General features: G+C 47.5%; 1 protein-coding gene across 1 annotated transcript in view; it reads left to right on the forward strand.

Moving 5' to 3' along the window:
- Positions 1 to 23,695, forward strand: part of LOC141074077 (uncharacterized) — a 50,557-nt gene extending 26,862 nt beyond the window's left edge. The window contains exons 2-4 of the mRNA XM_073561594.1: positions 1,441 to 1,538; positions 1,737 to 1,827; positions 22,331 to 23,695. Coding sequence (XP_073417695.1) covers positions 1,441 to 1,538; positions 1,737 to 1,827; positions 22,331 to 23,448 — 1,307 coding nt within the window. The 3' untranslated portion in view covers positions 23,449 to 23,695. The remainder of the gene's footprint in view (positions 1 to 1,440; positions 1,539 to 1,736; positions 1,828 to 22,330) is intronic.
- Positions 23,696 to 24,242: the final 547 nt, after the last annotated feature.

A 24,242-nucleotide genomic window follows, 5' to 3' on the forward strand; every position in this document is an offset into this window, starting at 1 on the left:
CACAAACGGCTCCGCTCCGTACACCTCGTACACACACGGCTCCGCTCCGTACACCTCGTACACACACGGCTCCGCTCCGTACACCTCGTACACACACGGCTCCGCTCCGTACACCTCGTACACACACGGCTCCGCTCCGTACACCTCGTACACACACGGCTCTGCTACATCCACCCTGTAAACCCCTCCTGACCCCACACAGAAACTTCCCCTCATCCAGCACCATGACAACCAGCACAGCAGAGTCCTGCCCACACTGAGGCCCCTGATCATGTGACCCCTGACTCCTCCCCTCCTGTGACCTCATCACAGGTCCTGTGCGCACAGAGCAGCTGTAGAAATCTCCGGCTCGGGGGTCTCACCAGACTTCGCTCTTTTCTTGCAGGGGCCGCAGTGGATTTCATCCTGGATCCATAGAGCTGAATAGAGGAGCGATGTTCCTTCACTCTGATGGGAATTGATGGTGACGTTGATGAGTCTATGAGGAACGTGTTCAGCTGCCGACTCCGAGGAGGAAACTGCTTGTTGTCTGTGGCCTAAATATATAGGTTTTATTAGTAGATGTCAGGGAAGAAAACTAAACCCTGTAAGATAATAAATCTCCTCATATGTTTCCCTTATTATCTCCAGTAAGTGTATTATTACACAGGATTCTTATGATGTTACATCGGATCATCTTCTTCTCATTCAGGTCTCTACAATATCGGATCCTCTCAGTGAAGATCTTCTACAAAAGAGAATTTTCCTGATTTACCCATCAAGGATGGATATGGACAGAGACAAGATGGCGGAGAGGATGTTACACCTCACCCTAGAGATCCTCTTCCATCTCACTGGAGAGGTGAGAGATTCTGATGACGTCACATTACATCATTCTTATCTATGGGAATAACAGATGGACAGAACTGGAGAGGTGAGGACTCTGGAAATGTCTGTAGTGAGATTTATTAATGTGTCTCTCCATTACCAGGATTACACAGTGGTGAAGAAGACCTCTAGTGATCGCTGTCAGGACCCTGTGTCTGAGGGATGGGGAAGACCCCTGAGCCCAATCACGGGGCCTCCACCTCACCCCCTGATCCATGAGGACATCAATGACCAGAAGATCCTAGAACTCATCTACAAGATGACTGAGCTGCTGACTGGAGAGGTGACACTGCTGGGAATGCTGGGACATTATACAGTAACACTATGAAGGGATCGGGGGGATGACGGTATCATTGTATGTGTCAGGTTCCTATAAGGTGTCAGGATGTCGCTGTCTATTTCTCCATGGAGGAGTGGGAGTATTTAGAAGGACACAGAGATCTGTACAAGAACGTCATAATGGAGGTTCCCCAGCCCCTCACATCACCAGGTAATAGACAGGACTAAATACACACGGCCTATAATTATCTGTATGTAGAGAATGAATTCAGTCCCTGTATGTGTTTCCTCCAGATCTGTCCAGTAAGAGGACAACACCAGAGAGATGTCCCCATCCTCTTCTTCCACAGGACTGTAACCAAGAAGATCCCAGTGCTCCTCAGGATCATCAGGTAGATGGAGAGAAGGTGTCAGGAGATCCCCCCTATGATGTGTAGATGGCTGTGAAGGTCTTGTGCTCAGTCTAGTTTTATCCACCTGTATTATATGTTTTATACTTGTGTAATGAGAGCGGTGGAGATGGCAGGATTAGAGCTGATCATAGATGGGACTTCTCCATCTGTCTGTGACTTTTACAATATTTGTTTCAGGGTGAAGATCTGACCCATATTAATACTACAGAGACATATGTGAGAGATGATGAGCGGTGTAAAGAGGAGATTCCCACATATGACTACCCAGGTTAGTAGTAACCACTGAATGCAGAGAAGTCACAGATTCCTCTCAGTCACCGGCTGTGGCTGCTTTATCGGTGGTGTAGTCCGGCCGTATTACCATGATCACCATTTTCCCTCTAGACCACAACATTCTCCTCCACCCAAAACTGTTCTAATGACTTTGGGCAGTGAAAGCCCTTTTCTATAGAACTTACAACCAATTACATTGTTTCTGATCCTAAGGAATTCAGATTACTGCACAATCTCTCCTGAAATGGGGAGCAATATTATTTTCTCTAATCTTCTGCTCAGGATCCATAGTAGCTCCTATGGTCCACCATAAATGAGGGCAACTCTGGTTTACTGTTTAATCTGTATTTGTAGTTTTCAGTTAATGAGATTCTCGTGCTCTGGGGCGGGGCTGTGGGCGGGGCTGTGGATGGGACTGTGGGCGGGGCTTTATGTGGTGCACTGATTACATATTCCTCTGTATTGGCTTATGACCGGTCGCTGATCCCTCACTGACCTGCCCCCCATTATTACATAATGCATATAATAGCATTGATATTATTGGTGATAATGCCTATAATATTGTGGCCATTGTGAGGCTTAGAAAAAAATTTCATCCAGCAAAATTTCAACTTATCCAGATGTGTATTGATCACCTTGAACCCTCAAGTGCTTCACAGAAGTTAATTATGTAGAGCCGTGAAAATAAAAAATCATATTTTTTTCACAAAAAATGATCGCTTCTCTCTCACCCATGACAGCACCATGGAGAGAGGGGATCCGCCCATCAGGGACAGAAACCTACAGATAAAAAGGGCGGTACCTCTCCTCCGCCCCTGGTTGGGTTCCTGTCCCTGACGGGTGACCTACAGAACCGCAGCAGCTTAACTAATAGGAGATCCAGGGCTGTCCCGTCCGGGGGCTCACAGCGGGGAAGCCCCTGTCATGGCGGGTCGGTTCCTGAAGCCGCCACCGCTGCAGCCGACGGGCTCGACAGGGTGAGCGGGGGGGAGAGGACTGAGCCGCCGCTCTGGAAAGGATTCTGGGGCTGGTGGGGACCCGGGACACACACGGGCAGCGCCATGGTACAGAGGTGTACCAATATGGTGCTGCCCCGGAAATGGATAAATGTCTTCTGAGTCAGCGCACTGCGCACTCCCCGGGGCAGACAGTGGTGCAGTCTGGTAGAGGAGGTGACGTCACGCGCCGCGAAATTCGAAAATGAAAGTGCTGGAATTGCTCCTGGCTGGAGGCGTCCTGTAAGTATGGAAGACAGCGACCAGCAAAGGGAGCAACAGCTCAAGCAGCAGCCTAAGCAGCAGCCCAGGCAACAGCAACACCAGCATCACCGGCAAAAAGAGCAGGACAGGAGTGATGGCCGATCCAGTCGCCACTCCACGCAACGCAGCAGGTCGGCTGCAAGGAGCAAGTCACCATCCTTGGATCAGCCCGTACGGGACCTGAATCCACCTCCCGAACCGGTACCTGCAGCCGCGCATATCTGGTGAGTGACCTTCGAGAATGTTCACCATTGTAATAGACTTCTTTTCCCTTATCAGGGAAAAAAGAAGGGGAAACAAAGAACAGGGAATGCCCCACTTATAGCAGAGCCCTGCGAATCCTGCATACAGGAAGTTCTTTGTGAGGAAACCCCGGATTTCGCCTCGGACCTAAGACCTGTAATCAGATCAGAGGTTCAGAGTGCCCTTTTATCCCTGAAACAAGGGGAAAAAGTTAAAAGGAAGGACTCTGGAGTGGGTTCCCAGTCAGAAGTCTCGACGTCAGGGGAGGTTACCTCACATACCTCAGTCACCGGCTCATCATCCTCAGACGAGGAAACGGGAGGCCATCATTGTTTTCCCCCAGAGGAGGTAAACACGCTAGTTAAGGCAATAAGATCTACCATGGGGGTGGCAGTCCCTCGCCCTGATAGGTCAGTCCAGGACATAATGTCCGGGCCAAAAGAAACAGAGTGTTCCCGATAAACGAGAACGTACAGGGCCTTAAAAAAAGAAAAGGGAAAAACCAGAGTGGAAAAACTCCACTGTCCCTTCCCTTAAGAGGAAATATCCCTTTGATGAAGAGGCGTCCACATCTTGGGACAAAGCCCCGACACTAGACGTAGCTGTCGCCAAGGCCTCAAAAAAGTTTTGCACTCCCCTTTGAGGACACTTTTAGGGTACTCTGAAGGACCCCTTAGAGAAAATGGCCGATACCTTCCTCAAGGGCGCTTGTGAATCAGCTGGGGGAAATCTGAAGCCAGTTATTGTGGCAATATGTACCTCCAGAGCCCTTATGGTATGGGTGGATCAACTAAAGAGACAGTTAAGGGAAGGTACACCCAGAGAGAAGATTCTGGAATCTATTCCAGTAAATAAGGGGAGCGGTGGCATTCTTGGCGGACTCATCAGCTGACTTGGTGAGATTATCATCTAAAGCAGCAGCCATGTCAAACGCAGCCCAAAGAACGTTGTTGCTCAAATGTTGGCCAGGGGATTTACAAACTAAAATGAACCTAGGTCGATCCCCTGCAAAGGGAAGTTCCTATTCGGGGAGACGATAGATGACATCCTCCAAAAGGCAGGGGATAAAAGAAGGGATTCCCAAATCTGGGTCCTACAGTGTTTGAGGTCCTTTCGTAACAGAAAGTTCTTTCAGAGCAGAAATAGGATGACAGAAGGAGAGATATGGGGTTTCTCTTCGGTAACTCGTCCTGAGACAAGAAACCCTCTTGGTGACAGTTGCCCAAGGTGGGGGGGGGAGTCTAAACCTTTTTCTCCCAGCTTGGAGGGAAATCTCGAACAGCCCTTGGTTGGTAAGTCTGATTGGCTCGGGCCTAAGGATAGACTCTCTCTCTCCCACTGTAATGTAATGTCTGCAAAATATGATGTTTTCTGTTGGAACCTTCTAGAAGTCTCCCATTTTCTTATCAGGACATTGCAGCCTGCCATGTTGCTGCAAATCCCCCCTTTCTCTTCCCCCACACACACACACACACACACACCAGTGTCTTCATGGGCACAGCTCTGTGAAACCTGAAGCTGTCCATTTCCTGTGAGCAAGGAATGTTAATTAAGCTAGTGGAAAAGATGTTCCTTTGTTCTCTGATCTGTGGCTGAATGAAACTATGGGTGATATTAAAGAGACTGTACCGTAAAAACCATACGCAGCAGAGATATAAAACCCACATTTCTGCGAAGGGCACAAAGCCAGCTGTCTAAACCCCTAAGTTTCACGATTCTCGGACTTCTAGAAAATGAGATATGGATTCCTTCTAAACGGTGTGTCTGAAATACTGCATATTTGGTCTTGAATTATTGTAATCAACAAACTACAAAGAATGATACCATGTGCGTGTTTGTGCGAACTTCCTCCTGCGAGATACAGTTATATTAAGTTTTGTAGTTTGATTCTAAATCCAAGAGTAGGGGGCAGACCCTCTCCAGACTGCCCCTTCCGTGATGTCACACAGCAGAGGCTATAAGGCATTCCCTTGGCAAAACCAGTTCAGAGCAGCTGAAGTCCTCATGCCAGAGAGACGTGCCGATGAGTGGCGACGTTTGGTTACGTGCCCCTCCCCCTCCAGCCACATAGGATGCCTAAAGATTCATAAGCAACCGTGAGTGTACTTTCTGTTTTCATCCACTTTTGTTTTATACTTGTATCTGTACATATGTAATGTCTCAACTTTATAGCAACTTTCATCTATATAATCACTGCCCTCATTTTGGGGAATAAATGATATAATAATTCAGTCTGTCTTCATGCTCTTAGAAATGAACTATACGCCTTATTTAGATAATCGCTACTAATTTGGGGTTTGTCACGGACCCTCTTAATTAACTCTGTGATTAAGTAAAGCGTGGCTGGTGGCAGCGTAATGTGCGCGGCTGCCGAGACTAGCTGGCAGTACAGAAGGGTCTTATATTGCTGAATGAGGGGCTGCGGCCACAGCATTGATAATTCCTTACTGCAGTAGTCTAGAGGTCAGTGCACAACAAGCAGCCCATCCGGCGGCTAATTATCCTAGGTGCAGTTCCCTGACTGACCTGAGGGTAAGGGGGGCGCCGGAGAGCTGCAAGTTCCAAAGTGGAACTGAGAAAGTGGGATATACATAAATATTCGCAGTTCTTGGAAGGTTGTTAGCAGAGGTGGGGGCATCCAAAATAACCCCCCCTGTGGTAAATTGTTAGAGCAAGGTTAGTTTGCTGCATTTTGTTCACATGGTGCCAGTGGTGGGATAACTAAGATAAGCCCCCACTGTGCCTGTGATAGCCATGTGCCGGCAGTGTGTCGCGTCCCTCCGTCCACTGATACACCCGTGTCAGTGGTGAGATTGTGACATATTGGTGACACAGGGTCTGCTGTCCGTCACGTTTTGGTGGCAGCGGGACCCCTGTTCGTCATATTTGGTGGCAGCTGTGGGCTGTTCATCACACACCTCAAAAATACGTGGTAACTCCATACTCCATAAGATCTATATGAGAACAAAAAACTCTCGGAAATGAGGTCCTAAGTTTACTAAAGAAAGGAGGAAATGGAGTCAACCACCAAAATCCTGTTCCCACACTGCCTTATGACAGTATTAGATCTCAGCGACGCATACTATGACGTCCCCATCCACAAAGACTACCGAAAATACCTCAGACTGCCGGTCTCTATAAATGGCGAGATGAGTTTCAATACAGGGCCCTTCCGTTCGGAATATCTATAGCCCACGAGTTTTCACGAAACTAGTGGCAGAAATGATGGCCCACCTAAGGCAGCAGGACATATTAATAATTCCATGTTTGGACGACTTTTTAATAGCAAGCGACTCGGCTCAAAATGCAAGGAACGGAGGGACAGAGTGATGAACACTCTACAGAACCTCGGCTGGCTTCTAATCCTGGAAAAAATCAAGGTTGCAGCCCAGCAAAATTCAGGAGTTCCTAGGACTAACACTGGAATCAAACACCCAAGAGTGTTACCTCCCGGACCACAAAAAGAGAGAATTGCTCAAATGATAGCAAAGGCGATTCAGAACCCTTCCATGACACTAACAAAAGCAATGTCACTACTAGGCTCTCTCCTCTCTCTCCGCCTGCCTGCCGGCGGTCCAGTGGGCACAGCTACATAGGAGAGATCTCCAATGGGATGTATTAGCCAACCAGTTAGCATTAGGAGGTCACTTAGAGGGTCGCATTACCCTAGATTCCAAAACTTCATTCCCTAGCCTGTTGGGGAAACACAGACAACCTATCCAAATGGATTCCGTGGGTAATAAAAATCACATATAATTACCGCGGATGCCAGTCCCATGGGATGGGGAGCACACATGAACAGCAGGGTGGCTCAGGGGGAATTGGGAGGCCAGGAATTAGAAGCCTCCTCAAACCAAAAGGAACTCTGGGCAGTAGGCTATGCCTTAACACACTTCCTATCCATGCTGCAAGGTCATCATGTCCGCATATTTTCGGACAATCAAGTGACAGTGGCCTATATAAATCACCAGGGGGGGGATCCAGGTCCCGAGCCCTAATGAACACGTCCTCCAAAATCCTCACCCTAGCCGAGATAAACCTACTATCTCTTCCTGCACTGCACATACAGGGAACAGAGAACCAGACAGCAAACTTTCTGAGTTGCACTCAATTGCGCCAGGGAGAATGAGCCTTTAAACGGTCCATTTTCGGCAGATTGTGGAAATGTGGGGAATCCCAGACATAGATCTGTTTGCCGACTACAAAAATAAAAAAGTGGAAGAAAAGGGGGAATCCTCGGGCCCTGGACGCCTTGATGCTCCCGTGGACACAGAACCTAACGTATGCCTTTCCCCTGATCATTCTCATTCTGGCTGTCATAAGGAAAGTCAGAGAGGATGGGTCGAGAATGATACTGATACCCCCCTTCTGGCCAAAAAGAACTTGGTTTTCCTGGCTGAGAATGCTCTCGATAACTGACCCCTGGATCTTACCAGATCTCCCGGACCTACTGTCTCAGAGACCAAGGTTACACCCTCGGGCAGTGAACCTCCATTTTACAGCATGGAATTTGAAAGGGCACTGCTGAGGAAAAGGGGGTTCTCCGAAAGCCTAGTTTCTACACTACAAAAGAGTAGGCAACCGACCACGACGAGCCTATGGGAGAACTTTGAGGAAATTTCTGTCCACCTCCGGGACAAGGGTTCAGGATGGGGTCCAGATTGACAGAATTGTTGAATTTCTGCAGAGGGGCTTAGAGCAGAGACTGGCGGTTAACACACTGAAAATACAGATAGCAGCCATAGGTGCCCTTTATAACCAGGATATGGCAGGCAGCCCCGGGGTAACATGGTTTATTAGGGCCGCAACCAGGTCCAGGCCAATAGTCAGCCTGAAATTACCATTGTGGGACCTGAATCTCGCACTATCCGCACTAACAGGTCCCCCGTTTGAACCTATCCAGTCAGTACCCCTAAATATCTTATCATTAAAAACTGTGCTTCAGGTGGCGCTATCGTCGACTCGCAGGGTGAGCGATATTCAAGCTTTATCAGCGGCGCCACCGTTTACTAAAATACTAGACGACAGAGTCATCTTAAAGCCTGACCCGGCATATCTATCTAAAGTAGCATCACATTTTCATAGGTCCCAGGAGGCAGTCCTTCCTTCTTCTGCCCAAACCCTAGGAATAGGGGAGAGGAAAGATTTCATACCCTAGATGTAAAGAGGTGCCTAGTTCAGTACTTAGAGGCCACCAAAGAATGTAGGAAGGAAGGCTCTCTCTTTGTGTGTTTCCAGGGACCTCGGAAGGGACTCAAAGCATCTAAGAGTACCCTGGCAAGGTGAATAAGGGATGCGATTGCCAGGGCATATTCATCAAGTGGAAATACCATCCCGGAAGGGTTGAGAGCTCATTCCACAAGAGCGATGGTGACCTCATGGGCTGGAAGATCGGAGGTATCTATAGAACAGATCTGTAAGGCGGCCACCTGGTCATCACCTTCTACCTTTTTCAGACACTATCGTTTAGATCTAGCCTCTACGTCTGACCTGACCTTTGGGAGAAGGGTCCTTCAGGCTGTGGTCCCTCCCTAAGCTACAAATCTCTGAAATTCTCTCCGTGGTGCTGTCATGGGTGAGAGGGAATAGCTTAGTTACTCACCGATAACGGTGTTTCTCGGAACCCATGACAACACCCGCTTATTCCCCCCCTTCATGTGTGCGGTGAGCACGTTTTACTGTTCGTAGATTGGTTTTCATTTAGACACGGTGCTTCTTGATAATATGCAACATTACAATGTTATGTATATTCTTTTGTTGTTAACTAACCTGGAGACCCTCTGATGCTCTGTAACCAACTGGGGGCGGAGGAGAGGTGCCGCCCTTTTTATCTGTAGGTTCCTGTACCTGATGGGCGGATCCCCTCTCTCCATGGTGCTATCATGGGTTCCGAGAAACACCGTTATCGGTGAGTAACTAAGCTATTCACCCTCATTTTTTTTCCAAAGGGTAACAGGAGAAATTGGATGCCAAAAGTTGTTGAGCAATTTCTCCTGAGTACGCCCATACCCCATATGTGGAAGAATACTACTGTTTGGCCGCATGACAGAGCTTGGAAGGGAAGTAGCGCCATATAGGAGATCAGATTTTGCTGGAATTGTTTGTGGGTGACATGTCACATTGTCAGAGCCCCTGAGTTGCCAGGACAGCATAAGCCCCCAAAAGTGACTACATTTTTCCAAATACTTCCCTGAATGAATTCTTCTAGTGGTACAGTGAGTATACTGACACCACAGCTGTTCCATAGAAGATTATACCATTGGGCAGTGAAGAAAAAATAATAACTGTATTTTTCGGACTATAAGATGCACCCAAAATTTTCAAAAGGAAAATAGGGGAAAAAATGTGCCAAATGGGGGTCCATCTTACAGTCCGAATTCAGCTTATCGGGGGGATCAGCACAGGTGCAAGAGTGGTCACAGAGGTTGTTTGGTGGCCCAGGCCTCCGGAAAATCCCATCCCAGGCTGGTGAGGCAGCGGTGCTCTGTGCTGGGGTGGCAGCGCTCTGTGCTGGGGCGGCGGCAGTGCTCTGTGCTGGGGCGGCGGCAGCGCTCTGTGCTAGGGAGGCGGCAGTGTTTTGTGCTGGGGCGGCAGCGCATTGTGCTGGTGTGGCTGCAGCGCTCTATGCTGGGGCGGCGGTGCTCTGTGCTGCGTGGGGGGCTATGCCGCCATTTTGTCAAAGCCGGAGGCCCCTGCAGCTCCATTGCTGCGATGCGGTGGCAGAGATCTGAATCCGAGCATGCGCCGCCCACGGCGGCCATTTTTCCGGAGACCACCGCATCCCAGCAATGGAACTGCGGGGGTCTCCAGGCTTTGACAAAATGCCAACGGAGCTCTCCACGCAGCACAAAGCACCACCGCACTTTAGAATAAACCCTAACAGTAACTCTAACTTTAGCCTAACAGTAACCCTAACAGTAACCCTAACTCTAGCCTCAACACTAAACCTAACTCTAGCACTAACTCTAACATGCCTTATCTGTTTCTTTTTACTTTATAGCACAATCGCTGACTGACACAGCTGTTTGCAGCAGCACTTGTAACACTGTTTCTTCTCTAATGTCTCACTGACAGGAGATCTGAGGCAGATTGCCCAGAAAAGTTTGCTGCTACAACAAACTTATCTAGTGATTTGTCTCATTGGCTGGTGTGACACTGACGTCATAAGGACCTGAACCAATCAGGTCTCAATGAGGTCGGGGGTCACAGGAAGCGCTGTGTGCCAGAATCCCCCAGTTATAAGGTACATGGGGGGCCCGATGAGCACAAAACCGCTGACAAGCGTCGGCGGTGCACAAAGTCCTGCTAGCGCCGACGTTTATCTACTCTTGGTGGTCACAAAGCGGTTAAGTTAAGGGTACCATAATTCCTGTCCAGGCCTATTTCATGAGTTAAAAAAAAACAAAAAACTGGAGTCTGAACTGAGAAGGTAAGTTAATGTGTATGCACAATGTAAGTGCATATTAACACATGACCATTAACCAGAGAAAACAAAAAGCAAAAAACACAAATATCCTAAAATAAAAAATAAATTTCATGAGTTTTACTTTTTTTTTAAATACTGTGGAAGCATGGTTAAAAAGCTATGGTGTAACTACAAAGTTATGGGCCCCTATGCGAACTTTCAAATGGGGTCCCCCCACCCCGGGCTGCCACTAGGAGTTTCGGGGACCCCATACTGGCAAAATTTTCGGGGCCCCCTTGAGACCAGCCCAGGCTCCATCCCCCGAACTGTCCACAGCCTCATCGCTCCCATAATTCCACCCCCACATAGAGAATGAAAGGAGCAGAGGGCAGATGTCTGACTTGCTATACCATAGAATATAATGCCGCCCCTCATATTATATAACACAGCCTCCCCCATAGAATATAATGTACCCCCCATGGTATATAACACAGCAGCATAGTACATAGCACAGCATCACTGTTAGCGTGAGTGGTCTGGAGCAGGAAACCCCGGGAGTGGACCCTCTGGACCGTGGCACCGAGGGACCCCAGGCGAGCTGCCAGGTGGAACCGACCCCTATACAGGGACCGTTAGGAGCAGGCCCAGGGGTTCGAGTACCACGGTAGCCGGTACCAAGAGGGGCGGCTCAGGATGGATCGGAGTAAGACTGAGACTGGAGTAGGACGGCAGGAACACTGAAGGCAGGACTGGAGTAGGACGACAGGAACACTGGAGGCAGGACTGGAGTAGGACGGCAGGAGCACTGGAGGCAGGACTGGAGTAGGACGGCAGGAACACTGGAGACAGGACTGGAGTAGGTCGGCAGGAACACTGAAGGCAGGACTGGAGTAGGACGGCAGGAACACTGGAGACAGGACTGGAGCAGGAACACAGAAGACAACTGCGGAAGAGAACAAAGAACACGGGAAGCAGGACTGAGAAGCTGCTGCGGGGAGCAGCCGAGAACGGAACTGCAGGAGCAGAGCGTACACGATGTAGCAAGGCCAGAGTGCTGGAAACACAATGATCAGGCGCCTCCCTCAGGGGGAAGCAGCCTGATATGGCCCCGTCTGGTCCACCATTAGTCCAAAGGTGCTTCCGGGTCAGGGCACAGCCGGAGCATAAGAAGCAGGAAGGAGGCGCGGCCGCGGCCTATGGTGCATGCGCATAGCATGCAGGGACGGCATCGGTCGCGAGCCCGTCTCAGGTGACCGCTGCGGCCGTCGGGTGGAGAGAGGCTGCGGCATGGGAGCGGAGGCCAACTGCGGCGTGGGAGCGGAGGCCGGGTGAGTATGGCGGAGTGATGTAACCATCACATAGTATATAGCACAGCATCACATGGTATACGGCACATTACCGCATGGTATACAGCACAGCACCCCCCCCCATTCTATACAACACAGCACCCCCATGGTATACAGCGTAGCATGGTATACAGCCCCCCATGGTATATAGCATCGCATGGTATACAGCACAGCACCACATGGTATACAGCACAGCAACCCACCATGGTATACAGCACCCCCTGTTGTGAATTCGCTTTCTGGCCTCCCTCTGGTTATTACTGAAGGTAGTGGAGCTGGTCAGATTGACAGAGGGATTGTGAGTTCTCTTTCTGGGCTCCCTCTTGTGGTTACTGGAGGTAATGGAGCTTGTTGTGAGTTCATTTTCCCCTTCACTACTGAGGCCCGATGAACTCCCTCTTCTGGTAAGGAAAGGTAGTGAGCCTGATTATCAGGCACCTGAGCCTAATGATGATGACTGGCTGAGTGGAGTTACGGACTGGATATAAGGCTGCCTACGCCCTTCTGCCCTGCGGGTGATTTCTCTGTGGGATCCTTGGAGACCAGTCTGAATTCCTGCTCTTCTAAAGCTAAGTTTTTCTGCTCTGCTTTTTGCATTTGTGCTTTGACTTTGTTTGCTTTGTTTTTCTGGATTTCTGCCATTCCCTGCTGGGGTGAGCTGAATTCCTTTAGCTCTGTCTTCTGAAAATACCTGAGTGCTGATATAGTTTTTGAAGCCTAGCTGCTTCAGGGTCTTTTTCCATATCAGCTGTTGGCTTATGTCTTTGATAGGGTTTTGGCAGATTGCAGACAGCAACCTTCCTTTCCTGTCCTATTCGCATTAAGCATGGGGATGAATGGAAGACGGCGTTTAATACTCCGGAGGGACATTGTGAGTACCTGGTGATGCCTTTTGGGCTCACTAATGCCCCTTCTGTCTTACAGTGCTTCATGAACGATATTTTCCGAGATTTTGTCGATAAATTTTTGATTATCTATCTGGATGATATTTTGATCTTCTCCAAGGATTGGGATTCTCATGTGGAACATATTCGGACTGTGTTCCGGATCTTGAGGGAGAATTCCCTGTATGTCAAAGGATCTAAATGCCTTTTTGGAGTACAGAGGATTTCTTTTTTGGGATTTATTTTGTCTCCGTCAACTATTGAAATGGACCCGGCCAAGGTACAGGCCATTTACGATTGGGTTCAGCCCACTTCTTTGAAGGCCCTCCAGAAGTTTTTGGGTTTTGCTAATTTTTATCGGAAATTTATAGCAAAATTTTCTAGTATTGCCAAGCCATTGACTGATTTGACTAAGAAGGGTGCTGATGTGTTAAATTGGTCTCCGGAGGCTGTTTCTTCCTTTCAGGAGCTGAAGCGAAGATTCACTTCCGCCCCGGTTTTGCGGCAACCTGATGACCCTGCTCGTGAGAGCTTACAATCTACAATGAGGTGAGGGAGATACAAAGTACAGGTGTGTATTTACATTTGTATTTTTACAATGAAGGTCCAGCCATTTTGAGGGAGTGAAGGATGGATAGAGATAGTGAATGGGCTACACACGCACACTTACACATAGAATGACTTTGATTAGTGAATGTGATAGGCCACTGTGAACAAATGTGTTTTGAGGGAGCGCCTAAAGCTATGCAAATTGTGGTTAGTCCTAATTTCTTGGGGTAGAGCATTCCAGAAGATAGGAGCAGCATGGAGAAGTCTTGGAGTCGGGAGTGGGAGGTACAGATTAGTGCAGAGGTAAGTCGAAAGTTTGCAGAGCGCAGCGATCGGCTATGCCGATAGACAGAAATGAGGGAGGAGATGTGGGGGGGTGCCGCACTGTGGAGAGCTTTGTGGGTGAGAACAAGTACTTTGAATTGGATCCTATAATGAATGGGCAGCCAGTGTAATGACTGACGAAGAGCGGACACGTCCAAGTACCGATTAGCCAGATGGACGACCCTGGCAGCTGCATTAAGAATGGACTGGAGAGGGGATAGTCAAGTGACAGGGAGGTGTTGTGAGTTCATTTTTCCCTTCACCAGTGAGGTCTGATGAACTCCCTCTTCTGGCGAAGGAAGGTAGTGAGGCTGATTACCAAACAGCTGATGACTGGGTCACAGGAACTGATGACTGGATATAAGGCAGCCGACGCCCTGCTGCATTGCTGGTGATTTTCCTGCTGGATTCTTGGAGACCAGTCTGATTTCTGCTTCTCAAAGCTAAGTTTTGCTCTGCCTTTTGTACTCTTTAGTTCTGGTTTTGTTTGCCTTGTTTTATGGAGTTCAGCCATCCCCGGCCGGGGGTGAGCTGAATTCCATTTTTGTCTCTGATCTGTTGATCTCTGGCTCTGTCTTCAGAATTTACCTGAGTACTGATATAGTCTTTTTGAAGCCTAGCGGCTTCAGGGCCTGTTTTTCCTCCTTCGGTGACTCATCCATTACAGAATCACCAGCCATACCGCAGATCCTAGGGTACTCAATAGCAGGAAAGAATTGTAAGAAAAAAAAAAGGTGTCAGAATTTCTTTGTGTATATTTTTTCCTCTATCTCTGAGGCCGTAGGGGGAATTTTTTTTTTTCTCTCAATGGAGGTGAAGCAATTGTCTGATCGTGTGGAGCAGCTCGCTGCGGAAGTGCGGGGAATTTCCGCCTATCTTACTCATTCACATGCTGCTGGACCAAAGATCCCTACTCCTGATGTGTTTTTTGGGGATCGGTCTAAATTTTTGAATTTCAAGAATAATTGTAAATTATTTTTTGCCTTGAAGCCTAACTCGTCGGGGAGCTCCGCGCAGCGGATTAAAATTGTCATGTCTTTGCTGCGCGGCGATCCCCAGGATTGGGCGTTTTCTTTGAAACCTGATGATCCTATTCTAAATAATGTGGATGCATTTTTTCAAGCCTTGGGGTTGTTGTATGATGAACCTAATGCTATTGATCAGGCTGAAAAGGCCCTGTTGGCATTGAGCCAAGGTCGGGATTCTGCAGAGTTGTACTGTCAAAAATTCCGAAAGTGGGTGGTCCTTACTACCTGGAATGATGATGCCTTGGCAGCTCTCTTTCGGAAAGGTTTGTCAGAAACCGTAAAAGATACTATGATGGGATTTCCTGTTCCCTCAGGTCTTGACGATTCTATGTCATTAGCCATTCAGGTTGATCGGCGTTTGCGTGAACGTAAGACCGCACGAGAGGTGTTGCCACCTGTTGAACAAATGTCTGAACCTATGCAATGTGATAGAGTTTTGTGAAAGGGGGCAACATCAGGAGTTCAGAAGGCGTAATAAGCTGTGTTTTTTTTTTGTGGAGATGCCTCGCATATTATTTCTGTCTGCCCTAAACGAGAGAAACGTTGTGCTCACACGTTTTCTGTGGTTGGTGTTCAACCTAAGTTTCTTCTGGCAATTACTCTGATCTGCTCCCTGTCCACATTTTCCGCTAAGGCTTTTGTGGATTCGGGAGCAGCTCTGAACCTGATGGACTTGGATTTTGCTAAACGTTGTGGATTTCCTATGACGCCTTTGCGGATGCCTATCCCTTTGAGGGGTAATGATGCGACTCCTTTGGCGAAAAATAAACCTCAGTTTTGGACCCAGGTGGTAATGCGGGTCGCCCCAGACCATCAAGAAAATTGCAGATTTTTGGTGTTGCATAATTTGCATGATACCATTGTTCTGGGGTTTCCCTGGTTGCAAATCCATAATCCAGTTTTGGATTGGAAATCTGTGTCTGTGGTGAGTTGGGGTTGTCGGTGTGCCCTTAGTGATGCTCCTGTTTTCTCCACCTCTCCCCAGTCGCATGATGTTCCTGACTATTTGGCTGACTTTTATGATGTATTTAGTGAGAATGAGTCTGCGTCTTTGCCTCCTCATAGGAGTTATGACTGTGCAATTGAGCTGAGCCCGGGGTGCAAATTTCCCAAGGGTTGGCTCTTCAATTTATCTGTACCCGAACACGAGGCTATGCGATCCTATATTAAGGAGGCGTTGGAGAAGGGTCATATTAGACCATCCTCGTCACCCTTAGGTGCCGGTTTTTTTTTCGTGGCTAAAAAAGATGGTTCATTAAGGCCTTGTATTGACTATCGTGCCCTCAACAAAATTACTGTTAAATATCAGTATCCGTTACCCCTGATTTCTGATCTATTCTCCAGAGTTAAAGGTGCTTGCTGGTTTACCAAGCTTGACCTCAGGGGGGCGTATAATCTTATTCACATTAAGCATGGGGATGAATGGAAGACGGCGTTTAATACTCCGAAGGGACATTTTGAGTACTTGGTGATGCCTTTTGGGCTCACTAATGCCCCTTCTGTCTTCCAGTCCTTCATGAACGATATTTTCCGAGACTTTGTGGATAAATTTTTGATTATCTATCTGGATGATATTTTGATCTTTTCCAAGGATTGGGACTCTCATGTGGACCATGTTCGGACTGTGTTCCGGATTTTGAGGGAGAATTCCCTGTATGTCAAGGGATCGAAATGCCTTTTTGGGGTACAGAGGATTTCATTTTTGGGATTCATTTTGTCTCCGTCAACTATTGAAATGAACCCGGCCAAGGTACAGGCCATTTATGATTGGGTTCAGCCCACTTCTTTGAAGGCCCTCCAGAAGTTTTTGGGTTTTGCTAATTTTTATCGGAAATTTATAGCTAATTTTCTAGTATTGCCAAGCCATTGACTGATTTGACTAAGAAGGGTGCTGATGTGCTGAATTGGTCTCCGGAGGCTGTTTTTTCCTTTCAGGAGCTGAAGCGAAGATTCACTTCTGCTCCCGTTCTGCGGCAACCTGATGTCTCACTCCCGTTTCAGGTAGAGGTGGACGCCTCTGAGATTGATGCAGTAGCTGTTTTGTCCCAAAAAGATCCTGTGACATCTAAAATTAATCCCTGTGCTTTCTTTTCCCGAAAGTTCTCCCCATCCGAACGTAACTATGATGTGGGGAATCGGGAACTGTTGACCATGAAATGGGCATTTGAGGAGTGGAGACATTGGTTGGAGGGAGCTTGACACCAGGTTGTGGTCCTTACTGACAACAAGAATTTGATTTACCTGGAGTCGGCCAAACGCTTGAATCCTAGACAGGCTAGGTGGGCCTTGTTTTTCACACGTTTTGATTTTGTGGTCTCTTTTCTTCCTGGCACTAAGAATGTCAAGGCAGACACCCTCTCTAGGAGTTTCTTTGCTGATTCTCCTGTTGTGACCAAGCCTGCTACCATCTTAGGCGAGGGGGTAGTTCTTTCTGCCATCTCGCCCGATTTGAGACGTGCTCTGGAAGAGTTCCAGGAGGACAAACCTGAGCGTTGTCCCAGTGGAAAGTTGTATGTTCCTGACCAGTGGAGGAAGAAGGTGATGTCTGAAGTTCATTGCTCTGCATTGGCTGGTCATCCAGGTATTTTTGGTACTAGAGATCTGGTGAGTCAGTCTTTTTGGTGGCCCGCCTTGTCTCGTGATGTCTGGAATTTTGTGCAGTCCTGTGGGACTTGCTCCCGGTCTAAACCTTGTTCTCGCTCTAGTGGGTTGTTGATGCCTTTGCCGGTGCCCAAGAGGCCATGGACCCATATTTCAATGGATTTTATCTCTGATATGCCTGTCTCTCAGAGAATGACCGTTATTTGGGTGATTTGTGATAGATTCTCTAAGATGGTCAACACCTCGGCAGGTGGAGCCTTCTGCCTGCCCAGGTGTTGACACTGTGGTGGAGAGAATGCATCGGATCTGGGACCAAGTGGTGGATAAGTTGTCTCTCTCCCAGGAAAAGGCCCAGCGGTTTTCCAACCGGCATAGTACCATTGGTCCCCAGTTTAAGGTGGCTGATATGGTTTGGTTGTCATAAAAAAATATCGCTATGAAGGTGGCTTCTCCTAAGTTTAAAGCCTAGATTTATTAGACCTTACAAGATTTTGGAGATTATTAATCCGTCTCTTTTCGGTTGGCTCTTCCTGTCACGTTTAAGATTCATAATGTGTTCCATAAGTCCTTGTTGAAGAGGTTTGTTGAACCAGTAGTTCCTGGGGTGGCACCTCCTGACCCTGTATTGGTTGAAGGTAACATGGAGTATGAGGTAGAGAAGATACTGGATTCCCGTCTGGCTAGACGGAGACTCCAGTATTTGGTTAAGTGGAAGGGTTATGGTCAGGAGGATAATTCCTGGGTCTCTGCCTCTGATATTCATGCCGAAAGATTGGTGCGTGCCTTTCATCGGGCTCACCCTGATCGCCCTGGTGGCATGGATGAGGGTTCGGTGACCCCTCCTCAAGGGGGAGGTACTGTTGTGAGTTCATTTTTCCCTTCACCAGTGAGGTCTGATGAACTCCCTCTTCTGGCGAAGGAAGGTAGTGAGGCTGATTACCAAACAGCTGAGCAGGTAGATGATGACTGGGTCACAGGAACTGATGACTGGATATAAGGCAGCCGACGCCCTGCTGCCTTGCTGGTGATTTTCCTGCTGGAATCTTGGAGACCAGTCTGATTTCTGCTTCTCAAAGCTAAGTTTTGTCTCTGCCTTTTGTACTCCTTAGTTCTGGTTTTGTTTGCCTTGTTTTATGGAGTTCAGAGATCCCCGGCCGGGGGTGAGCTGAATTCCATTTTTGTCTCTGATCTGTTGATCTCTGGCTCTGTCTTCAGAATTTACCTGAGTGCTGATATAGTCTTTTTGAAGCCTAGCGGCTTCAGGGCCTGTTTTTCCTCCTTCGGTGACTCATCCATAACAGGGAGGCCAATTAATAGAGCATTGCAGTAATCCAGGCGGGAGTGGATCATTGCTACAGTGAGGGTTTTTGTTGCTTCCATGTTGAGAAAAGGGCGGATTCTAGAGATGTTCTTTAGGTGTAAGCGGCAAGAGCGGGCAAGAGATTGTATATGGGATGTGAAGGAGAGATTGGTGTCAAACATAACACCCAGACAGCGTGCCTGATGCCGGGGTGTTATTGTGGTACCACCCACAGAGAGGGAAATGTCAGATTTAGGGAGGTTAGTAGACGGCGGGAGCAGAAGAAGTTCAGTTTTGGAGAAGTTGAGTTTCAGATAGAGAGTGGACATGATATTCGAGACTGTGGACAGACAGTCACTGGCGTTCTGTAGTACAGCGGGGGTAAGGTCGGGAGAAGACGTATATAGTTGTGTGTCATCAGCATAAAGATGTTACTGAAAGCCAAATCTGCTGATGGTCTGTCCAATTGGGGCTGTGTAGAGAGAGAAAAGAAGGGGGCCAAGGACTGAGCCCTGAGGTACCCCGACAGCAAGAGGAAGAGGAGATGACGTGAAGCCAGAGAACAAAACACTGAAGGAGCGGTCAGAGAGATAGGAAGAGAACCAGGAGAGAGCAGTGTCCTTAATGCCTAGTGACTGGAGCCTAGAGAGTAGGAGATGGTGGTCAACAGTATCGAAAGCTGCAGATAGGTCAAGAAGAATGAGTAGAGAGTGGTCACCGTTACGTTTTGCTGTCAGAAGGTCATTGGTCACTTTGATGAGTGCAGTTTCAGTCGAATGTAGGCGGCGGAAGCCGGTCTGTGAAGGGGAGTGAGTGGAGAGGTAACGGGTAAGGCGGGAGTAAACTAAGAGTTCCAAAAGTTTAGAGATGAAGGGGAGATTGGAGACTGGTCTGTAGTTGTTGGTGCAGGATGGGTTGAGAGCGGGTTTCTTTAGTAATGGAGTAACAATGGCGTGTTTGAAGGAGGATGGGAAAATGCCCGAGTAGAGGGAGAGATTAAAGATTGTAGTTAGGTGGGTTGTGACGACTGGAGAGAGAGACTGGAGGAGATGTGAGGGAATGGAGTCAGTAGTGCATGTAGTCGGACGAGAAGAAGAGAGGAGTCTGGAGACTTCTTCTTCTGTGATGGGATCAAATGTGGAAAGTGAGCCAGGGGAGATGCAGGAAGGGATGGGAGTCACAGCACTTGGTGGTTGAGAGATTTCCTTACGGATATTATCTATTTTTTCTGTCAAGTGGGAGGCCAGGGCATCAGCACAAATGTCTGTGATAGGGGCTTGTGCTTTTGGCCTGAGGAGGGAGTGAAAAGTGTCAAAAAGTTTCTTGGGGTTGTTGGCTAGTGAGGAGATCAGGGTGGTGAAGTAGGTCTGTTTGGCGAGGTGAAGGGCAGCATTATAGGTTCTTACATAAATTTGAAGTGGATGAAGTCTTCAGGTGTGCGGGTTTTTCTCCATAGGCATTCAGCACTCCTAGAGCATTGCTGGAGAAGTTGAGTTTGCGATGTGAGCCAGGGCTGTTTTACTCTGTGCTTGGAGGTTCTGAGGGTGAGGGCAGCTACTTGGTCAAGGGTGCTTCTAAGAGTGTCATTGTAGTGATGAACAGCCAGATTAGGACAGGATAAAGAGGAGATTGGGGACAGTGATGAGTGTAGGGAATCTGAAAGTGTCTGAGGGTTAATGGCTTGTAGATTTCTGACTGTGTGGTAGGTAGGAGTAAGCTGGGGTGGGCGAGGATTTGTGAGCGTGAAGGAGAGAATGTTGTGGTCAGAGAGTGGAAGCGGTGAGTTATTTAGGTGGGAGATTGAACAGAGCTGACCGAAGACCAGATCCAGGGTGTTACCGTCCTTGTGTGTCTCAGAGGTTGAAAGCTGCGAGAGGCCTAGAGAGGTGGTTAGTGATAGAAGCTGGGATGCAGATGTGGAGGTAGGGCTGTTAATGGGGATGTTGAAATTTCCCAGGATGAGGGTTGGAAGTTCTGAGGACATGAAGTGTATAGCACAGCACCCCCCATGGTATACAGTCCCCTATGGTATACAGCATAGCACCCCGCCATGGTATACAGCAGAGCATAGTATACAGCACAGCACCCCCCATGGTATACAGCACGGCATGGTATACAGCACGGCACCCCCCATGGTATACAGCACAGCACCCCCCATGGTATACAGCACAGCACCCCGCCTTGGTATACAGCACCCCCATGGTATACAGCACCCCCATGGTGTACAGTACAGCACCCCCATGGTATACAGCACGGCATGGTATACAGCACGGCACCCCCCATGGTATACAGCACGGCACCCCCCATGGTATACAGCACTGCATGGTATACAGCCCTGCATGGTATACAGCACAGCACCCCCCATGGTATACAGCACCATGGTATACAGCCCCCCCGAGAATGGCCCCACAGTCCTGGCTGTACTGTTGCATAAACTAAAAGAAAAACTCTCCTCACCTTCTAATCGTGCTTCCGCTGCTCCCAGCTCCTGTCTCCTGCTCTGCCTGATAAACAGTTAGTGCGCATGTGTCAGAGGCAGACAGGGGAATGATGGGAGAGGGAGCGTCGGCTGACGCTCTCCTCCATCATTGCTTTGAACTGTACCGGCATCATAGACGCCGGTACAGTTCAATGCGGCGGGGGGGTCGGTGCTGACATGGTGCCTCTCTGACCCCCCTCCCGCCCAGCCTGCCCCGCCGCTGGGGCCCAATGCGGGCCTCCTCTGCTCATTGGGCTCCATACGCCAGTCAGGGCATTAATGCCCTGACTGGGGGCCCAGACCCCTAAGCGCTCGGGCCCCGTCGCAGCTGCGACCCCTGTGACCGCGGGGGTCATTTTTTATTTATTACTACTTTTGTCAGATTCAAGATATTTCTGTCACCATTGTGGGTTTTTCTATCATCAAACGAGGGGTACCAGCAATTTAGACCACAGGAGGAGTGAATATTTTGATTCCACAGCCACTTTCCGGAAATTAACACGCAGTGGATGTTGGAGAGTGAAAATTACACATTTGCCATTTTGATACCCAGCACATAATGCCCAGATTGTGCTCCAGGAGACACACACCAAAAATTAAGTGGATTCTTCTCACTATAATATTGCTAAATACAGGGATCCTAAATGTTGTTTGCGCACACTGCAAGACTCCGGAGTGAGAGCGGATTTTGCTGGATTGGTTTATAGAAACTCTGTTGCTTTTCAACAGCCTTTGAGCCACTAATAGTGTGGGAACCTCTGTTTTTCCAATGACAGATGATGGACCTGAGTGGGGACTTGTTTTTGTGAGATGAGAATTGGTATTATTTTTGCTTACATAACATTGATTGGTTTCTTTCTATTTGATATTTGGGAGGCAGAATGAACGGACAGTTGAACACCGCACACTACTGGTTCATCCAACAAGGTTTTCTATTAGACTGTGAATTGTCATTGTCTTGGTAAATAATTAAAGTTTTTTACATAGCTTGCCATTTTTATGGACAGTTTAAGTAGAAATGTTCAAGAATATAAAACTCAAGGATATTTTATTAAAAAAATTGTTTTTTTATCTTAGCAGATGACTGTACCAGGAGATCAGAGGGACAGCTGACATCTTCAACTATTAAATCTGATGATCTTGAGATCCTACAAGATACAACTGAAGTGATTACCATTACTCCAGATATATCATCATCCATTCACAGCAAAGATCTGTCATCTGATCCTATGAAACAGGTCCCATCTTCTGATTCATTACCGACTACTAAGGAAAATCAAAGTCACAAAAGAGACATTAAAAAGCAAACTGCTCCTAAAGCAAAGAAGTCATTTTCATGTTCAGAATGTGGGAAATGTTTTAACAACAAATCACATTTTGTTACACACCGGAGAACTCACACAGGGGAGAAGCCTTTTTCATGTTCAGAATGTGGGAAATGTTTTAACAACAAATCACATTTTGTTACACACCGGAGAACTCACACAGGGGAGAAGCCTTTTTCATGTTCAGAATGTGGGAAATGTTTTAACCAGAAAGGGAATCTTGATAAACACCATAGAACTCACACAGGGGAGAAGCCTTTTTCATGTTCAGAATGTGGGAAATGTTTTACACGTAAATCACTGCTTGTTACTCACCATAGAACTCACACAGGGGAGAAGCCTTTTTCATGTTCAGAATGTGGGAAATGTTTTGCACATAAATCACTGCTTGTTACTCACCATAGAACTCACACAGGGGAGAAGCCTTTTTCATGTTCAGAATGTGGGAAATGTTTTGCACATAAATCACTGCTTGTTACTCACCATAGAACTCACACAGGGGAGAAGCCTTTTTCATGTTCAGAATGTGGGAAACGTTTTAACAACAAATCACATTGTGTTGCACTCCAAAGAATACACACAGGAGAGAAGCCTTTTTCATGTTCAGAATGTGGGATATGTTTTAACCTGAAAAGAAATCTTGTTAAGCACCAAAGAACTCACACTGGAGAGAAGCAATATTCATGTTCAGAATGTGGGAAATCTTTTGCAGATAAATCACTGCTTGTTACTCACCATAGAAGTCACACAGGGGAGAAGCCTTTTTCATGTTCAGAATGTGGGAAATCTTTTAATCTTAACTCAAATTTGGTTAGGCACCAGAGAACTCACACAAGGGAGAAGCCTTTTTCCTGTTCAGAATGTGGGAAATGATTTGACCGGAAAGAGCATCTTGTTAGACATCACAGCAGTCACACAGAGGAAAAGCTTTTTTCATTTTCTTAATGTGGGAAATATTTTACTTGAAAATCAACTGTTAATAAACATCAGAGACATCACATAGGGGAGAAGCCTTTTTTATGTTCATAATGTTGGATCTTCTTAAAGGGGTTGTCTCTTGTCATTCCTCATGTTTACTGATGAAAGGAAAAAATAAACTTTATTAATTCCAAATGTAAAACTATACCCATAATTCACTCCCTGAAGGTTAGTCAGTAGGTGACTAATAGGTTGAGGGTATATAGGATGAGGTGACATATACACACTCACTCTCCAAGCCTCTCATTTCTACGGGTTTCATCATCCTCACCAAAGACGACTCATCAGGAGACAATTTAATATTGACCTATATTCAAGTGAGACTAGACAAAAAAAACTAAAATCATGTTATCCGAAACAGTCAGAAAACTAGCCACATATTGGCAGACCCCAGACCTCAAGCTATATACTTTGTAAGTTTATAAGCCACTCCAGTGTCAGGAATAGATAGTATGTGAAAATACAGTATAATTCTTGTGTTTTTATCCTATAGGGACCGACCTAGTTTGGTATTGTAACTGCTGTTAATTAGTGGTGCAAACAAATTGTCCTAGACCAGTGATGGCGTACCTATGGCATGCAGAGCCCTCTCTGCTGGCACGTGGTATCACCTCATCTACAAGTGTCCTCGCTCCAGATCTGTAGCTTCCTGCCTCACATGGCAGTCAGCAGTGCTGCTGGATAACATC

Source organism: Dendrobates tinctorius, unplaced genomic scaffold, assembly GCF_039654945.1.
Source record: "Dendrobates tinctorius isolate UK_male_01 unplaced genomic scaffold, ASM3965494v1 ptg000322l, whole genome shotgun sequence".
Lineage (NCBI taxonomy): Eukaryota > Metazoa > Chordata > Amphibia > Anura > Dendrobatidae > Dendrobates > Dendrobates tinctorius.